General features: G+C 41.6%; 1 protein-coding gene across 3 annotated transcripts; it reads right to left on the minus strand.

Moving 5' to 3' along the window:
• Positions 1–3,658: 3,658 nt before the first annotated feature.
• FAM177B (family with sequence similarity 177 member B) lies at positions 3,659–16,556 on the minus strand. 3 transcript variants are annotated; one of them, XM_055333939.1, is made up of 5 exons: positions 16,457–16,556; positions 10,539–10,891; positions 10,162–10,228; positions 7,843–7,940; positions 3,659–7,546 (listed from the first exon to the last, which is right to left on the minus strand). In XM_055333939.1, the coding sequence occupies exons 2-5, from the start codon at positions 10,710–10,712 to the stop codon at positions 7,364–7,366; spliced, it is 522 nt and encodes a 173-aa protein (XP_055189914.1). In that variant the 5' UTR covers positions 10,713–10,891; positions 16,457–16,556; the 3' UTR covers positions 3,659–7,363. The 3 variants fall into 3 exon arrangements, with proteins under 3 accessions (XP_055189914.1, XP_055189912.1, XP_055189913.1); XM_055333937.1 differs by lacking the exon at positions 16,457–16,556 and adding an exon at positions 15,792–16,053; XM_055333938.1 differs by lacking the exon at positions 16,457–16,556 and adding an exon at positions 15,788–16,053.
• Between the last annotated feature and the right edge of the window lie 3,169 nt (positions 16,557–19,725).

Here is a 19,725-nt window from a genome sequence, read left to right on the forward strand (position 1 = left end):
TGGGATCAAGCCCCACCTTGAGCTCCGCACATAGCTTGGAGTCTGCTTGAGATTCTCTCTCTCCCTCTGCCCTCCCCACCATCACACACACACTCGCTTGCTCGCTTGCTCTCTCGTCCTCTCTCAAAGTAAATTAAAAATCGTCAAAGAAAAAAAAAAGAAATGAAAGAAGGAAGAAAAGAAAAGAAAAAAGAAAAGAAAAAGAAACAAAAGAAAAGAAAGAAAAGAAAAAAAAAGAAAAGAAAGAAAAGAAAGATTTTCCCATCTTGGGCTCCCTCTGCCCTGAAGCCATACAGATAGTTGAGGGTCCTCTCAGAGCTCCTTGGGCTTGCAGAGCCCAGGTCAGCCCAAAGTCAGCAGATAAAGTGCAGATTGCTCATGCGTGCCTCAGGGTAGCCAGGGACACAGAACAGAGCAGATGTAGGGAGAGGCCAGGCCAGGGAACAGGCTATTTGGAGTACCTAGCATCTACTTAATTCCAAGCCTTATCTTACACAAATATGCCCATTTCCGCTGACAGCAGAGCTGGAGGACACTGGACTGCCTTGCCAGGGTGGGGCCAAGCTGACCGGTTGGGGTATCCTCTGATAAGAGATAGCAGGGAGCACTGGTTGCTGGAGAGGCCCCTGCTCCTGGGGGCCTGGTGGGAGAGAGAAATTTGTTGGTGTCCCAGCACAGCTCTGGAGCAAGGGGTAAGAAGAGCCATTCAGTGCCCTGCTTCTGGGCTAGGACCCAGTTTAAGAGCAGAATCACAGTTGTGAGCTCTTAGGAATAAGCACACATCTGCCAATATCCAAGCTCACACTACACAAAGGCTCCTGTTCTCTCTAAAGCCAGATATGGAGAGAATTCTGAAGCCTTTTTTGGAGGGCCTGAGTTGTCCTTGAATGAGACACCTGGGAGCTCTTTTTGTTTAGTGCTAACCTTGGTCCCTATTAGCAGCACTTTTATTTTTTTTTAAGATTTTATTTATTTATTCATGAAAGACACAGAGAGAGAAAGGCAGAGACGTAGGCAGAGGGAGAAGCAGGCTTCAAGCAGGGAGGCAGGGACTCGATCCTGAGACTGCAGATTATGCCCTGGCCAGGGGCAGGTGCTCAACAGCTGAGCCACCCAAGCATCCCTTAGCAGCACTTTTAAAAGGGCATTGACTTTCACACCTTTGTAGCCTCAGTACTATATTATTTTGTAGGGGCATCCCAGGAGAAGATCCAGGTGGTTAGCCCAGCCATGGCATCAGAGGCTTGGAGGGCCTGGCTGCCCAGGGTCTGCTGAAGGGGTGTGTGCTGTGTATGTGCAAGCTAGATGCTAGGTAGTGGTTACCGGAGATTTGGAACGGTTCAGCATTTGTCCTAAGCAGCAGGATCAATGGCTCAGGCTCTTGGGAGACCCAAGACATCTAAATAATTCCAAGCCTTAACCTAACTAATGGTGCCTATTTCCCTTGAAGGCAGATCTGAGGGGAACTTGCCAGGTTCTGAGGTTGAAAGTCTTGCCAGGGCTGAGGTTGGGGTTACCTTCCATTAGAGAGACACCTGGGAGCCCTGGCTGCCCAAAACGCCTGTACTCCTGGCGTCCTGGTTCAGGAGGGGGAGCTGTGCATGTAGGTCTTGGCAGTTGTCTGAGCAAGGGGGTAGGCCAGCCAGTCTGTGACCCGGTAGCTACCAGGACCTAGTTCAGAGGAGTAGAGACACTGTGGTTGGCTCTCAGGAAAATTGAGGCCTATTAGAATTCCGCTGTTCCTCACCGGCTGTTTGTTGGAGACTTCAGTGTTTACCAAATGGACCTGTCCATAGGTTACACGAATGTACTCACAATGTAGCAGCTGGTTCTCCCCAGAGTAAGTGATTTAAGAAGGAGACCAAAACAGTAGCCATTGTCTCTCTTATCTCAGAAGTATCACACCATGGCTTCTGACATATTCTATTGGTCACATAGATGTCCCTTGTTCAATGTGGGAAAGGCTACATAGGACGTGAGGACCAGAAGATGAAGGTTATTGGGACCATTTGCGAGGCTGGCCACACAAAGCCTGGGTGTCCTGATAATTTAGCTATCTGGAACTTAAGGCCAAGAGGAATGTCGAGATTTTTGTCTCTTTGGTTGCTAGCACCTGAAACAGTAACTGGTATGTGGAAGATGCCCAATTAATATTAAAAGAAGGAATTAACATTAAAGAAAATGTGTACTTATCTTGCAGCCACAGCCTGACAAGATCTGGGTATTGGTTTCCATTTGTTTTCCTCAGGATATTTAGCTCAAGATTTGATTGATTTGCATATGGTCACTGACCTTAAGGGTAGGCCACCTCCATTCTTTCAGAGGAGAAGAAAAACAGATTGAGAGTATAGTATTTGCTAGGTAAAATTCACTCCTGCTAATATCATCACACTTTGGTTTGCCTGGTTCTCTAGAATCAACACTGAGTGGATATATTCCAGGGTACAGTTAATTTTTAAGAAAAGTAGAAAAATAAAAAAGCATCCATCATACGGTCTGTTTTGAAGCAACTTAGCAGATAAAGCAGGGACAGAGTTTTAGTGTGATCTGACACCTGAGGCACAAATGACCAATGCTTAACTGGTAGGCTTAGCCACTTTTTCCTGCTACATCAAAACCTCAGATTTACTTTATCTTGAAATCAGACTAACAGGGCCTGTCAGATAAAGAACTAAGATTGACTCCTTAATGGGGATAAACCACTCAGATTCCTTCAACCCACAATTGTCATCAGTATTAATAATTATAACTGATATTAAGGTTCAAGTACCTAATTAGAACCATATGCCTTTCCTCAGTTTTCACATTTTATCCTTAGAATGGTCGTAGGGTGTGTCTGCCTACTTCACCTTAATCTTCCCCTCTTGAGAATCTTGCTCACTCAGAAGTAGATCCTATATTCATGTTGTTGCTACATGACTCCACTTCCCTGGTCACAACTGATCAGATGAGGGATGGTCACCTGAGCCAAAAGGCCTGATCAGATTCTATGTCCTGCATGCTTGGAATTGGGACAGAGGGGCAGTGACTTGAACAGGTGAGTTTTAAAATGTTATGGATTTGACACCAAAAGCAAAAACAACAAAAGCAAATGCAAACAAGTGGGACTACTTAAACCTGAAAAGCTTCTACCCAACAAAGGAAACTATCAACAAAATGAAAAGACAACCCTATGAATGGGAGAAAATATTTGCAAATCGTGTATCTTATAAGGAGTTAATGTCCAAGATATAAAAAGAATTCCTACAACTCAATAGCCCTCCCAAAAAATCAAATTTTAAAAAGTGGAAAGAGCATCTGAATAGATATTTTTCCAAAGAAGACAAACAGATGGCCGACAGATATATGAAAAACCGCATAATGTCACTAATCATCAGGGAAATGAAAATTGAAACCACAATGGGGTATTACCTCACTCCTGTTAGAGTGTCTAGTATCAGACAAGAAAGAGCAAGAGTTGGGGGGGGATGTGGAGAAAAGGAAACATTTGTGCATTCTTGGTGGCAATGTACGTTGGTGCAGCTACTATGGAAAACAGTATGGAGGTTCCTCAAAAATTGAAAAGTAGAACCACTACATGATTCAGCAATTCCATTTACGGGCATTTATCCAAAGAAGATGAAAACACTAATCAAAAACATATACGCACCATGTTTATTGCAGCACTATTTACAATAGCCAAAACACAGAAGTAACCCTCGATGCATGAATGGATAAAGGAAACGGTACACACAGAGACACACACATACACATATATATTTGCACAGTGAAATACTTTGTAGCCATGAAAAAAAGGAAATTTTGTTATTTGTAACAATATGGATGGACCTTGAGGGCATTTTTATGCTAAGCGAAATATGTCAGATGAAGAAAGACAAGTACCACATGATCCCACTTATATGTGAAATCTAAAAACTGACCAATAAAAACACACAGCAACAACAAAAATCCAAACTCGTAGATAGAGTGAACAGATTGGTGTTTGCCAGAGGTGGAGGATGATGAGGGGGGTGAAATGAGTGAAGGTGGTCAAAGGTACCGACTTCCAGTTATAAAATAAATAAATCATGATGATGTAATGATGCAGCATGATAACTATGGTTAATAACATTGTATATTTGAAAGTTGCTAAAAGAGTAGATCTTAAAAGTTCTCATCACAAGAAAAAAAATTTTCTGTGTGGTGGATGTTAGTTAACTAGACTAATTGTAGTGATCGTTTTATAATACAAGCAAATATTAATCATTAGGTTGTACACCTAAGACTAATACAATATTATAGATCAGTTATATCTCAATAAAGATTACAAAATAAAAGAGCTAGGGCACCTCAGGGGCTCATTCGATTGAGTGTCCAACTCTTGGTTTCAGCTCAGGTGGTGATCTCAGGGTCATGGGATTAGGCCCCTCGTTGGGCTCTGTGCTAAGCACAGAGTCTGCTGGAGATTATCTCCCTCTCCCTCTGCTCCTCCCACTGCTTTCATGTTCTCTCTCTCTCTTTCTCTCTCTCTCTCTGCAATAAATAAATAAAATCTTTTAAAAAATAAAAAATAGGGCAGCCCCGGTGGCTCAGTGGTTTAGCGCCGCCTGCAGCTCAGGGCGTGATCTTGGGGACCCAGGATCAAGCCCCACGTCTGGTTCCCTGCATAGAGCCTGCTTCTCCCTCTGCCTGTGTCTCTGCCTCTCTCTCTTTCTCTCCTCTCTGTGTATTCTCATGAATAAATAAATAAAATCTTTAAAAATAAAGTAAAAAAAAAATAAAAAAATAAAAAATAAAAGAGCTATGAAGTAATCTTTCTTCCTCACAGGAAAGAAAGATGAGAAATGGAGAGAGTATTGCTCATGTATGTGTTTATTAGATTTTTTCTAGATGTACTGAAATTTATGCACCCCTGGGGTGCATAAGATACCTCAATACCCCTCCAAAAAATTCTCTTTTTTTGTTGCATAAGCTAGTCCAAATTGAATTTGCTGCCTGTATCAAATCTGCTGTATACATCAGAACATTGTGAAGTTGAGTCACTTGCACAGGGCCATCGGGTTACAAAGGGGCGACAGAGCTGAGATGAAATCAATACCATATCGATGCTTGAGTCTGTCATTTATCCCGTACTGCCGCTGGAAGAAAGTGTTTCCCCTTCTCAGCTGTCTTAGGAGGCTCACACCCCTTGAAGTTAATTGTGTCCATGTGATTTGCTGTGGTGGAAGAAACATAATCAAAAGTGACATGTTTTATTCTTAGTGGAGACGCTGATTGCGAGTGCTTAACTGACCACTCCACTTCTGCTTCAGCAGCCCTGAATGCATCACAGTCTGGAGGAATCGTAGGATCAGAGATGCAGGTACCACTGCGCCAACACTCTGGGAAGCCACCTGAACTGACAGTGGACTTCTCATGAGAAGGAAACAAAGTGTTGTTGTTTCAAACCACTGAGGTCTTAGAGTGGTCCTATTATGCCACAAAACCTGTCTTATTCTCATATATTCAACCAACAATGCCTTATTCTCCAGGCCTTCTTCTAGATTTTATATCAGATCAATTCCAAGTTCCCCTTCTCTTAGAGCTATTATTTCAGCTGCATATTCCTACATAGCAAACCACTCCAAAACAATAATGATTTATTATTTCTCGTGATTCTGTGGGTTGACTGGACTCAGCTGCAGGGTTCATCTGCTCCACGTAGGATAAAGAGGTCCTTTATGTGGCTGCATTTGGTGAGGAGCTTGGCTGGGACTGGAATGCACGAGAGTCTTTCATCCTTGGGAATTTCTTTCCATGTGGCCTTTCATTATTGAGAAGTCAAGCCCTTTACAAGGTGGAGTTCTTTTTCTTTTTAATATTTTATTTATTTATCTGAGATAGAAAGAGAGAGAGAGAGCACAAGCAGGGATGAGGGCAGAGGGGGAAGCAGACTCCCCACTGAGCAGGGAGCCCAATGTGAGACTCCATCCCAGGACATTAGGATCATAACCTGAGCAGAAGGCAGATGCCTAACTGACTGAGCCACCCAGGTGCCCACAAGGTGAAGTTTCTAAGATGACAGGTTTCCATTTGCAGGTGCTCATCAAGCCTCCACTTGCATCACCTTTGCTACTGTCTCATTGGCTGAAACAAGTCATGGGGCCAAGCCCAGGGTCAGTGTAAATGGGACAGTACCATGGCATGAATTCCAGAAGGCATGGTTTTTTGGAGACTTTCAAGGTAACAGTCTATAATAGCCATTAAGGAAGCGTTAACATTGAATATTTACACTTTTAAAAGTGTTTTCACATTTATACCATTTTGTTTAACAACAACCCTTGAGGAATAAATATATGCCACCCCTATTTTACAAAGAAGGGGACTAAGGCTCAGAAATCTGGACAACTAAAATCACACAACTAGTATAAGATAAAATTGAGACTTGACCTCAGGTCTTATTACTGCAAATCCTGTGTTTTTCTATTATAGCCCAGCGACCTCTGGCCAGCACAATTTGTGATATCTAGCTATGATTTCCATGTGTGATCTTCCCAGGTTTTAAAATTTTGCTGACAGGGATCCCTGGGTGGCGCAGCGGTTTGGCTCCTGCCTTTGGCCCAGGGCGCGATCCTGGAGACCCGGGATCGAATCCCACGTCGGGCTCCCGGTGCATGGAGCCTGCTTCTCCCTCTGCCTGTGTCTCTGCCTCTCTCTCTCTCACTGTGTGCCTATCATAAATAAAAATAAAAATTCAAAAAAAAATATATAAAAAAAAATTTTTTGCTGACAAAAAAAATAATAAAATAAAATAAAATAAAATTTTGCTGACAAATAAACAAAATCATCCGTTTTTTCAAATACTTTTTCTAGAGCCTAGATTTTTTTTTTAATTGTGTGTGGGGAAAATGCACCCAATCCTCAAAGACTTTGATGTACAAAGTTACTAGCAATGTTTGCTTATTGTAAAGCAAGCCCCAACTAAGCCAGGGTGGCTTTGGGGAAGCACACACCTTACATCAAACGCTGAAAGGGGACTTATTTAGACTTCACAATGTCCAAAGTATCTTCGGGAAGAGAGCTTCTTTTCTGTACCCTAGCCCCATGATGAAGAGTTTCAATCCAAAACTGCCAGATCCAAATTCCTTAAGGCATTTGCATTTCTGTGCAAACATGAATAATAAGAGTTCATAACTGACTAGCAAGACTTGCATCACTGCTGGGCGGAAGCGGGGGGCGGGAGTTGACTTGGGGGGCTTATAAAATTGAGAACGCATCCATAATTCTCATTATTGCTTGCTGAATAAATCACAGATCAGCTCAGGAGCACTACCTGTGGTGCTTTGGTCATGGTCACCAATAGCAGTGGAACAGACATCCAGAGGAACTATAGTCCTGCTGGCCATTATGAGCTGAAATCTGCTGCCAGGCCCTCCCTGGAGGAGGCGCTCCACTGAGGAACACCCTCTACGATGTCCTGTTGTCTAGTTCCATACTCTTGGCCCCTAGCTTCCAGGTGACACCTTTCATTAGGAATCTTGGCTGGCTGGGTCTTTGATCCATCCCCTTCACTTTCCTTGTCACTTTCCTGGTATGGAGAGAAATATAGCAAAGTTTAATTGTAAACTAAATACCTCTGAACTCCTCTTGCAGAGTCACCCCTGTGAGAAGCTTCTTTATCTAGGCAATCTCAGGCTTCATGTTCAACCAACGTCTATACCCCATCTGATGACATTCTGACTTTACACAGAAAAGGCAAATCAGAAGTGTCCTGGGGTGAAATTGTACATGATTACCTGGTGGGAAAATAACTTATATTGAAGTGGAAGCAACCAATCTTCCCACATCAGGGCTCTTGGTATCCTCCATCAGGATGTCACATACCTTACTTTGTGTCCTATAGTATTCGTTTAACACATACTGATATTTGGGTTGATTAAGGCCAAAGAAGGTAGCAAATCTTCCACCGAGGAATTCACATGCTAAAGGAAAGAACAAGCACTTTTGGTAAGCTGAAGTAGAAAGTAAACCTTAGTGTCAGTTGAGGGGACAAGAGTTTAAACATGCCTGCAGGTGACCCATTACTACACTTACCTTCAAGGCTGACAAAATATTGCAATTGCTCCAAACTCTCAAAAAGTTCTAGGACTCAAAAGGAATTGTTAAATCTTCTATCTTCACATGGGATTACTTCTAAACTGTCCCTTCCATATTGGCTATGTCAGGAGAGATTTTCAAAATACTTACTACAGCATTGGTCCTGGGCAATCAGAATAGATGCTTTGGTTGTAAAAGTTAGGGATAAAGTTTAGCATTAATAGTGGTTTTCAGAAGTATCTCCTAGAAATGTTATCCTTTAAAACTATAGGATATCTGACACTCCACCCCCATCCCATAACACAATTTTCTGATCCCCATGACCGCTTGTTCCTCTTGGTGTATTACTCATATAGCACATCAGAATGGTGCTCCCCATTTTTAATGGGTTTATCTTTTCAAAAATATCTAGCTCTTTAATCTGCTCATTTGCCACCATGCCATGGATATAAGAGAAGTTTCTAAAATATTAGAATAAATCTTAGGAAGTTTTCTTGTTCATGACCGACTAGAATTTTAAATTGGAAACATTAATTACAGCTTCATCTGGGGGTTAGCTCTCTCCAAAGTTTCTGTGTGGAGACCAGGGTGCTGAGTGCTGGCATATTTATGCTTCCACTACTAGCTGGAAGCCCCCACACAGATGCACTTGAATGCTACAGTTCTGCTTGGAACCTGGAAGGCAGCTTGATTCCCCTTGCATCCTGACTTTGCCATCTTAAGTCAAAGCCCAACATGGAAATCACTGCAGTACCTGTTCTTCTTCTCATTCTCATATTAACTGCATTGGGTTTTGCTACTTTCATCTGACCTAATCTCCTAAGGCTTTCTACCTCCAAAACATTTCACCTCTTTAATTAGTCTTGACCAAAATAAAGCACAGAGCTCTCTGGCAGATGATATTTTTTCTGTCAGTGTGTTATGCTTGAGGTAAGATTGGTATCTCACTGGATTCCCAAAGTAACTTCCAAATTCCTAACCCTCTACCTTGAAGTGAAAGAACTTGCTCTTTTAAGGCTCCTACCATCTGACTAAATCACCCCATCATCACTTTTTTACTGTAATTTAAAGGCCTCCCTCCTCTCCTCCACCCCCAGTGACTTTCACAGTCAGTCCCCAAAGCTGACCTTAGCCATACTTTCATAGCACTCTGAAGGTATTGCCTCCATATGTCAGCATTATTGAGTCACCCCATCAGTAGTCCCTATGCTCCTTCTACCCTGGCAGTTGTGGCAACAAATTGTAATTATAGGCATGCTTCCTGGCCTGTAATATCCATTGAATATTGACTCCCTTGAAAGCAGAGACTGTCATTTGTCTTTGTGTCCCAGGGACCAGCATGGTGCCAAACACATATTGACACTCAATAAATGTTTACTTAATGAATGAATGAAGATCAATTTCTCAGAGCTATAGCTATACTTCATAATTTCTTAGATTTTTAAAGTCATTTCCTCCCTGTTGTACATATAATCATGCAAGTTAGAAGAGAATCAGTAATTAGATGCCACCAATCGTGTTTTAAAGAAAATTGTACATCGAGCAAAATAAAATTTAGTATTTCATGTGTTATAAATAGCCAGCCACTTAGGCCATTCACTATGTCCCTGGGAAGCGTCAATAAAGTTGTTGTTCATAATAGAGTGATTATGATGAAGGGACTTGGAACTGTGTCACACAACAATAGTTAAGAAAAAACTTGGAAGTTTATTCAGGTGAAGAGTCAAGGCGGGGGCTGGTGAGAGGCTATTATCTTCAAATATTTGAAACTCTGTCCTATGAAAGGGGAAATCTAGACTTGTTTTATATGGTCTTAAGAAAGCCAACTAAGATCAATAGGAACAACTTTAAAAGAAGACAAAATGTAAGGTAGTGTTTACTAAAAAGAGTCAGAAAGAGCTGGAAAGGTCTGCCTGAAGGTATGAGGTTCTATGCCTTTGGGAATCTTCAAGCATAGATTGAGAAGGGACCAGGTCATCTCCTTTCTCCAAGATGCTGTGGAGTAGATTAAACTATTGGAAGCCCCAACTAACTCTGAGGGTCTGTAAGTCTATCTTTGAGTATTTTGGACAAAATAAATAAGTAAATAACCTTGGCAGTACTTACTAGAAAATGAGGTGCTTGCTATTTGCTCTGCCCAAAACCATAGGTAGGGCCCCCATGAAAGTGTAGACTGGAAAAAAAAAAAAGAGAAAAAGGGAGAGAAATCAAGTCAGACTAGTTGATAACAAGAGTGGTGATACAGAGTGTTTCATGTAGAGGCCTCAAAATGCTTTATATTTATATATTTATATTCCATTTTCTTTCTCAAAGAGGAGAAATGTAAGGTTATAAAAATTATCAGTTGACTATAAATGGATCTAGAAAACAACCCAATGGGAACAAAGAATTGGCTTAAAATTATATTTTCTACAAACCTTGCCTGTCTTTACCGCTCATTCATTCAGCCCCCATGTTCACTAGTATCAATACCCTACGCTTACAGGATCAAGTGTTGACTTTGTTTCCTGTTCCTTTTTCTCTTCGTCTTCCTCCTCCTCTGTGCTATATTCTTCCATGACGTCTCCATCAATGAAATGGATAATTCTTTTGGGAGTAGTTCTTTTGGAAGATCCACTCTTCTCTAATTCTGACTTCTGGAAATTGTCTTTTTCCATAAGGAAATAAGACACGTAGTGAATTGGAAACAGGGCACCTTAGGGCAAGTTGCCCGGGGCAGGGTTTATAAAACTGAGAGGTATATAGTTATTTTCAATGGATGGCAAAGCTAGACAATTCAGATATAATCATAGAATGACCTCAACAGTTCTTCAAATCCAACAAGGACTGTTCATTTCTGCACCAAAATGAAAAAAAAAATCAATTAGTAGTGAAAATGTGAACTTCGAATCTCCAAACAAAAATTTCAACACGGTTCCCTTACCCCTTATTAATGATAAAACCAACAAATTCTATTAGGAATAGGCCATTAACCTGTGGAAATTTCCCAATTATTTCAATAAATAGTGAGGGGCAATATATGCAGTGACTAAGAGTGCAGGCTTTACACAGAGAATAAAAAAATTGTCAATATACCTAGTAAAGGACTTATTTTCAGAATATGTAAAGAACTATTACAATTCAATAAGTAAAAGACAAACAACTCAATTGAAATGTGAACAAAGAATTTGAATAGAGACTTTATCAAAAATTTAGGTGCCAACTAAACTTATGAAAAGATGCTTAATATCATTAATTATGCAAATTGAAACAATAATGAGATATAACATACTCCCTAAGAGGCTAAAATTAAAAGGACTAATAATACCAAGTGTTGAGGAATAAGTGGAGCAATTAGAACTCTCATAAGTTGGTAGTGGGGATGCAAAATGGTACACAGCCACTTTGGAAAACAGTGTGGCAGTTTCTTAAAAGTTAAACATATTCCTACCATATAATTTTGTGATTCCATGCTCTTCAGGTTCTGGGACCCAACTCCAAGCTGTGGGGGGGATTTCCCCCATCAACAAGCAATTCTTAAATTGTCAGGACACCAATTGGATGTCTTAAAAATCAGCTCAGTTCTGGCACTACCCACCCACAGGTTGCATCATATCCCATAGGACTGTCCCTCTTCCCCTAACTCAGAGGCCAATCACAAGCCCAGGTTGTTATTTGTATTTCTGACCTACTGTCTATAAATCAGAAGTTCCCACATTCTCCTCCTTGAGTTAGATTAACTTGCTAGAGCAGTTCACAGAACTCAGGACACCCGTTTACTCTAGATTACCAGTTTATTATAAAGGATATAATTTAGGAGGAGCCAGATAGAAGAAGTACACAGGGCAAGGTATGGGGAAAGGGTACAGAGCTTCCTGCCTTCCTTGAGTACAACACTGTCAACGAAGCTCCACATGTTCACCAACCTGGAAGCTCTCCCACCCTGTTACTTATTGGGGTTTTTTGTTTATTTGTTTTGGTTTTATTTATTCATTTATTTATTTAGGCTTTTATGGAGGCTTCATTACTTAGGTATGATTGGCTAAATCATTGGCCACTGGGCACTGACAATAAATTCAGCCTCAGCCAACTGAAAGTCCCAACCTTCTAATCACGTGTTGGTTCCCCCTGACAACCAGCCCTGGTCAGAAAGTCCTCATTAAAGTATCAAGAGACATTTTGTCTCTCTCCACACTTAGGAAATTTCAAGGGTTTTAGAAGCCTTGTGTTAGAAGTGGGAAGACCACAAGACATATTTATTATAAATCACAATATCACACATAACTTGATATTTACCTAAGAGAAACGAAAACATATATCCCCCTGAAGATTTGTATGTGAATATTGATAGCAGCCTTATTTGTAAAAACTGAAAACAATCCAAATGTCCATCAATGAATAAACAAAACATGATCCATCTGTTCAATGGAATACTACTCCGTGATTAAAAGTATTGGATACTAATTTTGCAACACTGTGAATGAATCCCAAAAGCATTATGCTAAGGGAAAGAAGCCAGACACTGTGTATTAAATGATTACATTTAAATAGCATTTTAGAAAAGGCAAAATTATGGTTGTAGAAAAGAGATGAGTGGTTTGGTAGGGGAGAGAAGATGAGGGAAGAGACCATTACAAAGGGACAAAAGGGAAATTTTGGGGTGATAGAAATGTGTTAACAGATGTCATGATTGTAGCAGTGGTTATTCAACTATCTGCATTTGTCAAATCAAATTCCACACTCAATAGTGGTTCATATCTCAATAAAGCTGACAAGTTTTGGAGCTGGACGGCCTACACTTAATATCCTATTACTTATTATCTCTGTGCTTTGGTTTCCTTATCTATAAAATAAGGATAATACAGATTGAGTGTGTGTTTGAATATAGTACCAACCTTATAAAATGAGAATTTGATGAATAAAGACACACCATGGAATTAGAAGAATTCTTAGCAAATAGCAAGTGTCTAATAAAGCTATTTTTAAGTACCTATCACATAATAGTGTATATGTTAGGCACTATTTTAATGTGGTAAGCACACTATTGTCTTAATTAGTACTTAATGTATTTTAAGATGATATCAGCAAATATGGTAGACTGAGCCAATGTGAAAGACTTCTTTCTTGTTCCAAATACACAAAATTACGCAAACAAAAATATTAAATCAAGCGGTGCAAGCGGCAGTAAGAGAGACTGGAAAGAAAGAAGCCTAGGTGTCAGCAAAAGAAGGGAAACTCAAAATCCTAAGGGTGAGCTAAAGCCAACATGATTCCTGAGGGTTTCTGAGCTAGGTATAGTCGTGGGGGCTAAAGTTTTATATATTTTTTTAAAGATTTTATTTGTTTATTCATGAGAGACAGAGAGAGAGAGGCAGAAACACAGGCAGAGGGAGAAGTAGGCTCCCCAGAGGGAGCCTGATGCAGGACTTGACTCCTGACTCCGGATCACAACCTGAGCCAAAGGCAGATGCTTAACTGCTGAGCCACCCAGGCATCCCAAGGGAGCGGGTGGGGGGGCTAGAGCTTTAATATGTGTGCAGAGAGGAGAGCCCAAACCACAGATCCTGTGAGTGTGAGGAGCCAACGTGAAACACCTGCATAAAGCTAAGATAATAAAGTACAATTTGATCTATAAAATATGGACTAGGGGCACCTAGGTGGCTCAGTGGTTGGGGGTCTGCCTTCAGCTTAGGGCATGATCCTGGGGTCCCGGGATGAGTCCCACATCAGGTTCCCTGCATGGAGCCTGCTTCTCCTTCTGCCTGTGTCTCTGCCTCTCTCTCTCTCTTTCATAAATAAATAAAATCTTTTAAAAATAAAATAAAATATGGACTAGAAAAACAGCCTACTGCTTTACAAAAGTGGCAAAGTAATTTGTCATCTTCTGGCAACATGGGTAGAATGAGTCCTGTGAAAAATATTGGAAGACCAGGCCAATACCAAATGCTGGCTGTAGCCAAATTCGTAGTCCACCTGTGCTATGAGGACCCGAAGTGAGGCTGCAGGACCTAAAGGCAGCATAACCCACAGAACTTGTTGGAAACAAGCACAAAGTCACCCTGGAGGGCAACATCAGCCAGACAGGGTACACTGGATCACCACTAAAAACACTTGCTGAGGACGCATTATAAAAAACTTACAAATCACAGGAAGAAACCAACCATCTGGAGGAAGGGTAAGCAGATGAAAAAATTGGGAGAGTCCTCACCCAAGAGTTAGGAATAATAGAATGACACAAAGCTTGACAATGAATATGGCTCATATATTCAAAGAGATAAAGGAAGCAAAACATAATACCCAAGAGGAACAGGTTGATTTGGAAAAGAACTGATCAGAAATTCTAGGAACGGAATATATAGTCAACCTGGGATGTAGACTCAACAGTGACAAAATCTCTCATAACACAGGATAAAAGGGTATATATTCCATTTACAGGAAAGAAAAGTTTGGAGATGAAGACTGGGTGAGAAAGTTCAATACGACTTGATTGGGGAGTTCAGAAGTGGATAGAATAGGGGACATAATGTTTGAGGAGATAATGGCTATGAATTTTCAATATTTGAAGAAATACATAAATCCTCAAATATAGAAAACATGAAGAATACTACTAGGGGTAAATAATAATGAAATCAAACCTAGATCATGGGAATTACAGGAAAGCTTCAAGTTTACAATAGAGAAGGCAGATTGCTCACAAAGGAATGGCAACTAGACCAGTGGCCAACCTCCGATCAGCAACAATTGAGACCAGAAATACACATGTTTTATGTATATGTGAATATTCATACACGTATGTGTTGTAAGGACCAAGGGCAGGCTGCCCCAAGATGGGCCACTATGGCATATTGATTGTTTTGATTAAAAGTTACCTAAGAGCCAGCCTGTGCAAGAAGGACGCCCAGAGCCGCCTCTGTCCCCCAGCAAGCAGGAAATCTATGTGAAAGTTCCCCTCCCTGGACCAGGAGGCAGAGAGACCTCCCCATCACCAGAGGTGGAAAATGCAGAGCCAAGAAGTCTGTACAAACAACCTTTGTTCCTTTTTACTGATTTATACTATCCCAGCCCAAATTCTGTTTAGAATTCCGTTCCTTACTAACTGAAGCTCCGCAAGTTTTGTTCGTCCGTTCAACTCTTCACAGATTTATTGTCTCTCTGTCTACAAAGTATAAAAACTGCCTGCCTCGGTCATTTCCTTGGGTCTCAATTGCATTATTGGGTCTCTGTGTGCATGTAATAAACCTTTGGGGGTTTTCCCCCCCTCCTGTTAATCTGTCTCATGTAAATTTAATTCTTAGTCCAACCGGGGGACCTTGGACATAGAAAAGAATTCTCTGTTCCCTTCAGTCTATGTGAATAAATTGCCAGATCTTATTGGTACAATGCGGAGCTTATGTCCTTGTCAAAGGTGCTGAGAGTTGCACAAGGCCCGTCAAGGGTTAAATTTGTCATCTGCAGCGAGGTGACGGGATGGGGGAGGGCAGCACAGGGTCTTCTAAGGAGACTTGAGCAACACACAGGGTCTTCCCTGCCTGACTTAGTGACTGTATCACAAAAAAGCCTCAGCAAGTAATAGAAAAGTTGTTACCATTTAGTGTCTGATGCCAAGGAGCAGCAAAAAGCAACCACTGTAATTTGGTGTTTAAGACCAAATTGTCAGCACCGTGAGAGATAAAGCATAACCTACAACAATAATCAAAAGGAAATAAAAACATATTTAAAAGCAACTTACCTAAAAAAAAAAAAGGCAACTCACCTACCTTCATCCTTTTGCTTTTTTTTGTTGTTGTTGTTGTTGCTTTTATTCGTTGTGTTTGGTTCTGAAAGTGCTGGAAGTTTTTCAGTAGATGATAAATCCATGAAACTTGGCCGAGGCCACACCGAGCCCTCAAATAAGCTGACGTGGAAGTGTTCTAGCGTGTGTGTCTTACGGGGTGGGACATGTTTGAGTTGTGGGAAGGTCAGTTATACTGTGCATTCCACAAACCCGGTGGCAGTTAAAGTTGTCCAGATTAGAATCGTCTAAAGGTCTTTTGGGAAATTCTAAGGGCAGACCACTTACATCACAATCTCTATGGGTGGAATGTGAGCATCAGTTATGTTTGAAGCTGCCCAGGTGATCCCATCCCCAGGTTTGGGGACCAGCGCCCCAAGGGAGTGGGAAGAGATTTAGTAATTTGGTGTACATGAAGCTAGTGCCAAGACATCTTGTGCATGTTTTTTCAAACAGGTTTTTTGCATTTTACTTTCTGAGCCTTCTCCCCCAACCTTGCTCCGAGCTTAAAACGCTTAAATATCAAAAGTTTAAAAATAAAGCCTAACGGTCCCACTGTCGTTTATTGCTCTTTACTCCTCTGAACACCATCTCCCAATTCATACATTTCCAAACCAAGTGACGTCCCCAACCCCCATCTACCTGGCTCACCTGTTGCCTGTATTGCAGATTAACGGTATCTGTTGGCTCTCTGAAGAAAATACTGGTTCTTTGTGACAACAGGGTTGGGAGTTAAAGAGGTCTTTGTATCTTTTAATTCAGGGGGCTCAAGGGGAAGGAGGGAGGAGAGAGAAGGAGAGAGAGAAAACAAAGAGGAAGTGAGAGACCTAGCTTATAGTCATTTGGTGAATGTGTTTCTGCCACCTAATGGATTTTTTAGGATGTGCTGTGCAAAAGTACCAGAGTGTGGAATCTACTTAATTTACAAAACTCTTGGGAGCATCACCAACTTCACACTCTGTAGGTAGACATAGATGTTTTGCCAGGGATCTTTCAGAAGGCCAAGTAGTCCCACAACATGCTTTTTACCTCCATTTAATTCTTATGAGCCCCTCTACTTTTTCTTAAAACCCCCAAATCCAGTTTATATATAATTATATATATAATAATTATATAATTATAATTATATAATATTAATTATATATAATTAATTATTATTTATATTTATAAAATATAAATATAAAATAAAATAATTTATAATAATAATATAATTATAATTATATAGTTTGTACCTAACTATATAATTAACAGACTATATAATCTCCCTAACCTTTCAGTATTGGAGCACCCCAAGGCTCAGTGATCCGATCTCTTCTGTTTTTATCTATTCATTGACGACCTTTTTTGGACCCTAATGGCTTCAAGTACTATCTACACACAGACGTGTAACCAACAGTGTTATCTCCAGGTCAGACTTTCCCATGGACCTCAGATTCATAGATCCTCCTGTCTACTCTAGGTCACCTCTTGGTTGTCTGACAGCTCAGTCCTGACATGCCTAAATCTTCGCTCACACTTCCAGCGCACTCTCCTTCCTGCACACCCCACCTAGACACACACTCGAATCTCTTCCGCTGGCAGTCTTTCCATTTCAATAAATGGCAATTCTGTTCTTCCAGTTGTTCAGACCAGAAACCTTGGAGACATTCCTGATTCTTTTCTTCTAATTACACCTCTCATTACATCCGTCAGGAAATGCTCCTGGATATTTCTGGACTCCTCCTACCACCCCTCCACATTGGCCTGAGCCATCATCTCTCACCTGGATTGTTGCCCTGAATCCTAACATCCTAACTAGCCTTCCCTGGTCTATATTCAGAAGGCAGCCAGGGTTGTTGAATCCTAAATCAGATCCTGTCACTCCTGTGCTGAAAACCCTCCGGGGGTGGCGGGGGGGTGGGGTGGGGGGGGGAATCACATGGCACCCAAGGGAGAAGCCCGCATCCTTACAATAGCCTTTGAGGCTGTAGCTCTGGCCCCCAATACTTTTCTGATCTCATGTTGTGCCTATCACTTCCACACACTGTTGTTCCCTGAGCACACACTCACCCTGCTGGGACCTTGTGCCTGCAGGTCCCAGGACTAGACTTTCCTCCCCTGGACTTTGTCCCCTCACTTCCTTCGGAGCTTCCGTGCAGATGGTCTGCTCTGAGCTCGTCTCTGGAGGCCCCTTCCCGTTCCCTTCACCACCGCCACCACCACTCAACAATCTACCTGTGTTTTCCCCTTCGCCCTCATCATTGAGCATACTCTGTATTTTGCTTGTGTCCCTCTCTCCTTCCCCCCAGCCTGTCCTCTGGGCCAGAGTGGGAGGGGCTTTCCCTGTGTGCTTCCTGCAGTATCTCCTGCTCCTGCGTACCTGAGACGTGGCTGGAACTCAGTATTTGTTTAATAAATGAGCCATATGTTTAGATCATTGGAACGGGTGGGGGCAGGCATTATGTCAACGATTGGAAAAATAGAGAATAGACTTGTAACTGGCTTTATATCTGATGCTGAAATGGCTGCCTTTTGATATTTTTCTCCTTCTGTTTACACATTATTTCCTTAACTCCTTCGCTCAAACACAGCACTGTCATCCGTACCGACAAATTAAGGCACTAGCTCTACATCTCGGCATTTGACTTCAGGAAGACATCATACCTAAAATTTCCTGGAGTTCTTTCGGTTTTCATTAATCAAAACATGGTTTCAAATGAACCAGGTTAGAATGAAGTGAAGCAGCAGCGCCAGGTAGGTCGGGCCCAGAACTGGGCCAGGCAGGTCGGACCCAGCTTCCAGAGGAGGTTCTAAAGGCCGAGCCTCTGGGAAGGCAGCAATGAGACACCAAAGCCCCACTTGGCAGAGAACCATGGGCTCCGGGTGCCTGCAGCCCATTACCCCTGAGGAACATATGTATCCTGAATATATGTATCAGGAAACCACGGCTCCCCGTGAGAACTACGGACAGAAGGTCACCCGGCAGGATCTTTGTATCTTTATTTTCAGTGTTGAGCCCTTTCCCCGCACCCAATCACTGTGGACAGAGCGACATTACTGACAGGCCTGCGCTACCAGGGCATTTCTCAACTTTTTCTACTTAGTGGTAGATGATGTAGGGAATGCCCCGACAATCTGGAAGGGACCAGCCGGAGCTCCAGCCACCTTAGGAGGTTCTGCCCTGCTGAGAAGCTGAGTTGGCTGGGAGCAGTAGCTTGAGGCAAACTACTTGGGAAGCTCTAGAGAATAAAGCGCAAGGGGCACCTGGCCTGGGGCAGGAGAGATCACTTAAATAAAACTTAACAAAAAAACTTTTTTAGAGAATAAAACTCAAACTACCGGTGAACATTTTCTCCGGGGAGCCCACTCAGAATGCCAATATGAACTCACACCTACCTCGAGCACATCAAAGGCTTTAGACGTAGTGAATTGCATTTAAGTGATAGCTCTGGCCTTTTGGATAAGTGAGCTTTTGTTCTATAATTCAGAGGAGACTCCCCTTAATTTAGTCCCTTTAGTTTACTACTAAAATGTTTCTAAAAACAAAAATGTAAGGGCACCTAGGTGGCTCCATTGGTTAAGTGTCTGCCTTTGGATCAGGTCATGATCCCAGTCCTTGAATTGGAGCCTCAAGTCAATCCCCCCTTGTGCTATAATAATAATAATAATAATAATAATAATAAAAACTTTAAAAATTAAGTTTAAATGTAAATTCTAAGCAAATTACTCAAATATCAAGTCTTTAGACACAAAATTATGGTAACCCAAATGACATTGTAAGTTTCTTTTTTTAAAGATTTTGAGGGAGAGCACAGCAAGGGGAGTGGCAGAGAGGGAGGGAGAAGCAGACTCTTTGTGAGCAGGGTGCAAAGGACCATGACCCAGGGCTCAATCCCAGGACCCTGGAATCACAACTTGGGACAATGGCGGACTGTGGTATT

The sequence above is a fragment of the Nyctereutes procyonoides genome, unplaced genomic scaffold (assembly GCF_905146905.1).
Source record: "Nyctereutes procyonoides isolate TBG_1078 unplaced genomic scaffold, NYPRO_anot_genome, whole genome shotgun sequence".
NCBI classification, from domain to species: Eukaryota; Metazoa; Chordata; class Mammalia; order Carnivora; family Canidae; genus Nyctereutes; species Nyctereutes procyonoides.

What these genes read in the sequence shown, in the direction of transcription:
- FAM177B (XM_055333939.1), bottom strand. Translation starts at nt 10,712, where the DNA reads ATGGAAAAAGACAATTTCCAGAAGTCAGAATTAGAGAAGAGTGGATCT. An exon ending in CAAAGTCAACACTTGATCCT is followed by an intron (nt 10,229 to 10,538) that starts GTAAGCGTAGGG and finishes TTTTTTTTCCAG; the next exon opens with TCTACACTTTCATGGGGGCC. An exon ending in ACTATAGGACACAAAGTAAG is followed by an intron (nt 7,547 to 7,842) that starts GTATGTGACATC and finishes TCTCCATACCAG; the next exon opens with GAAAGTGACAAGGAAAGTGA.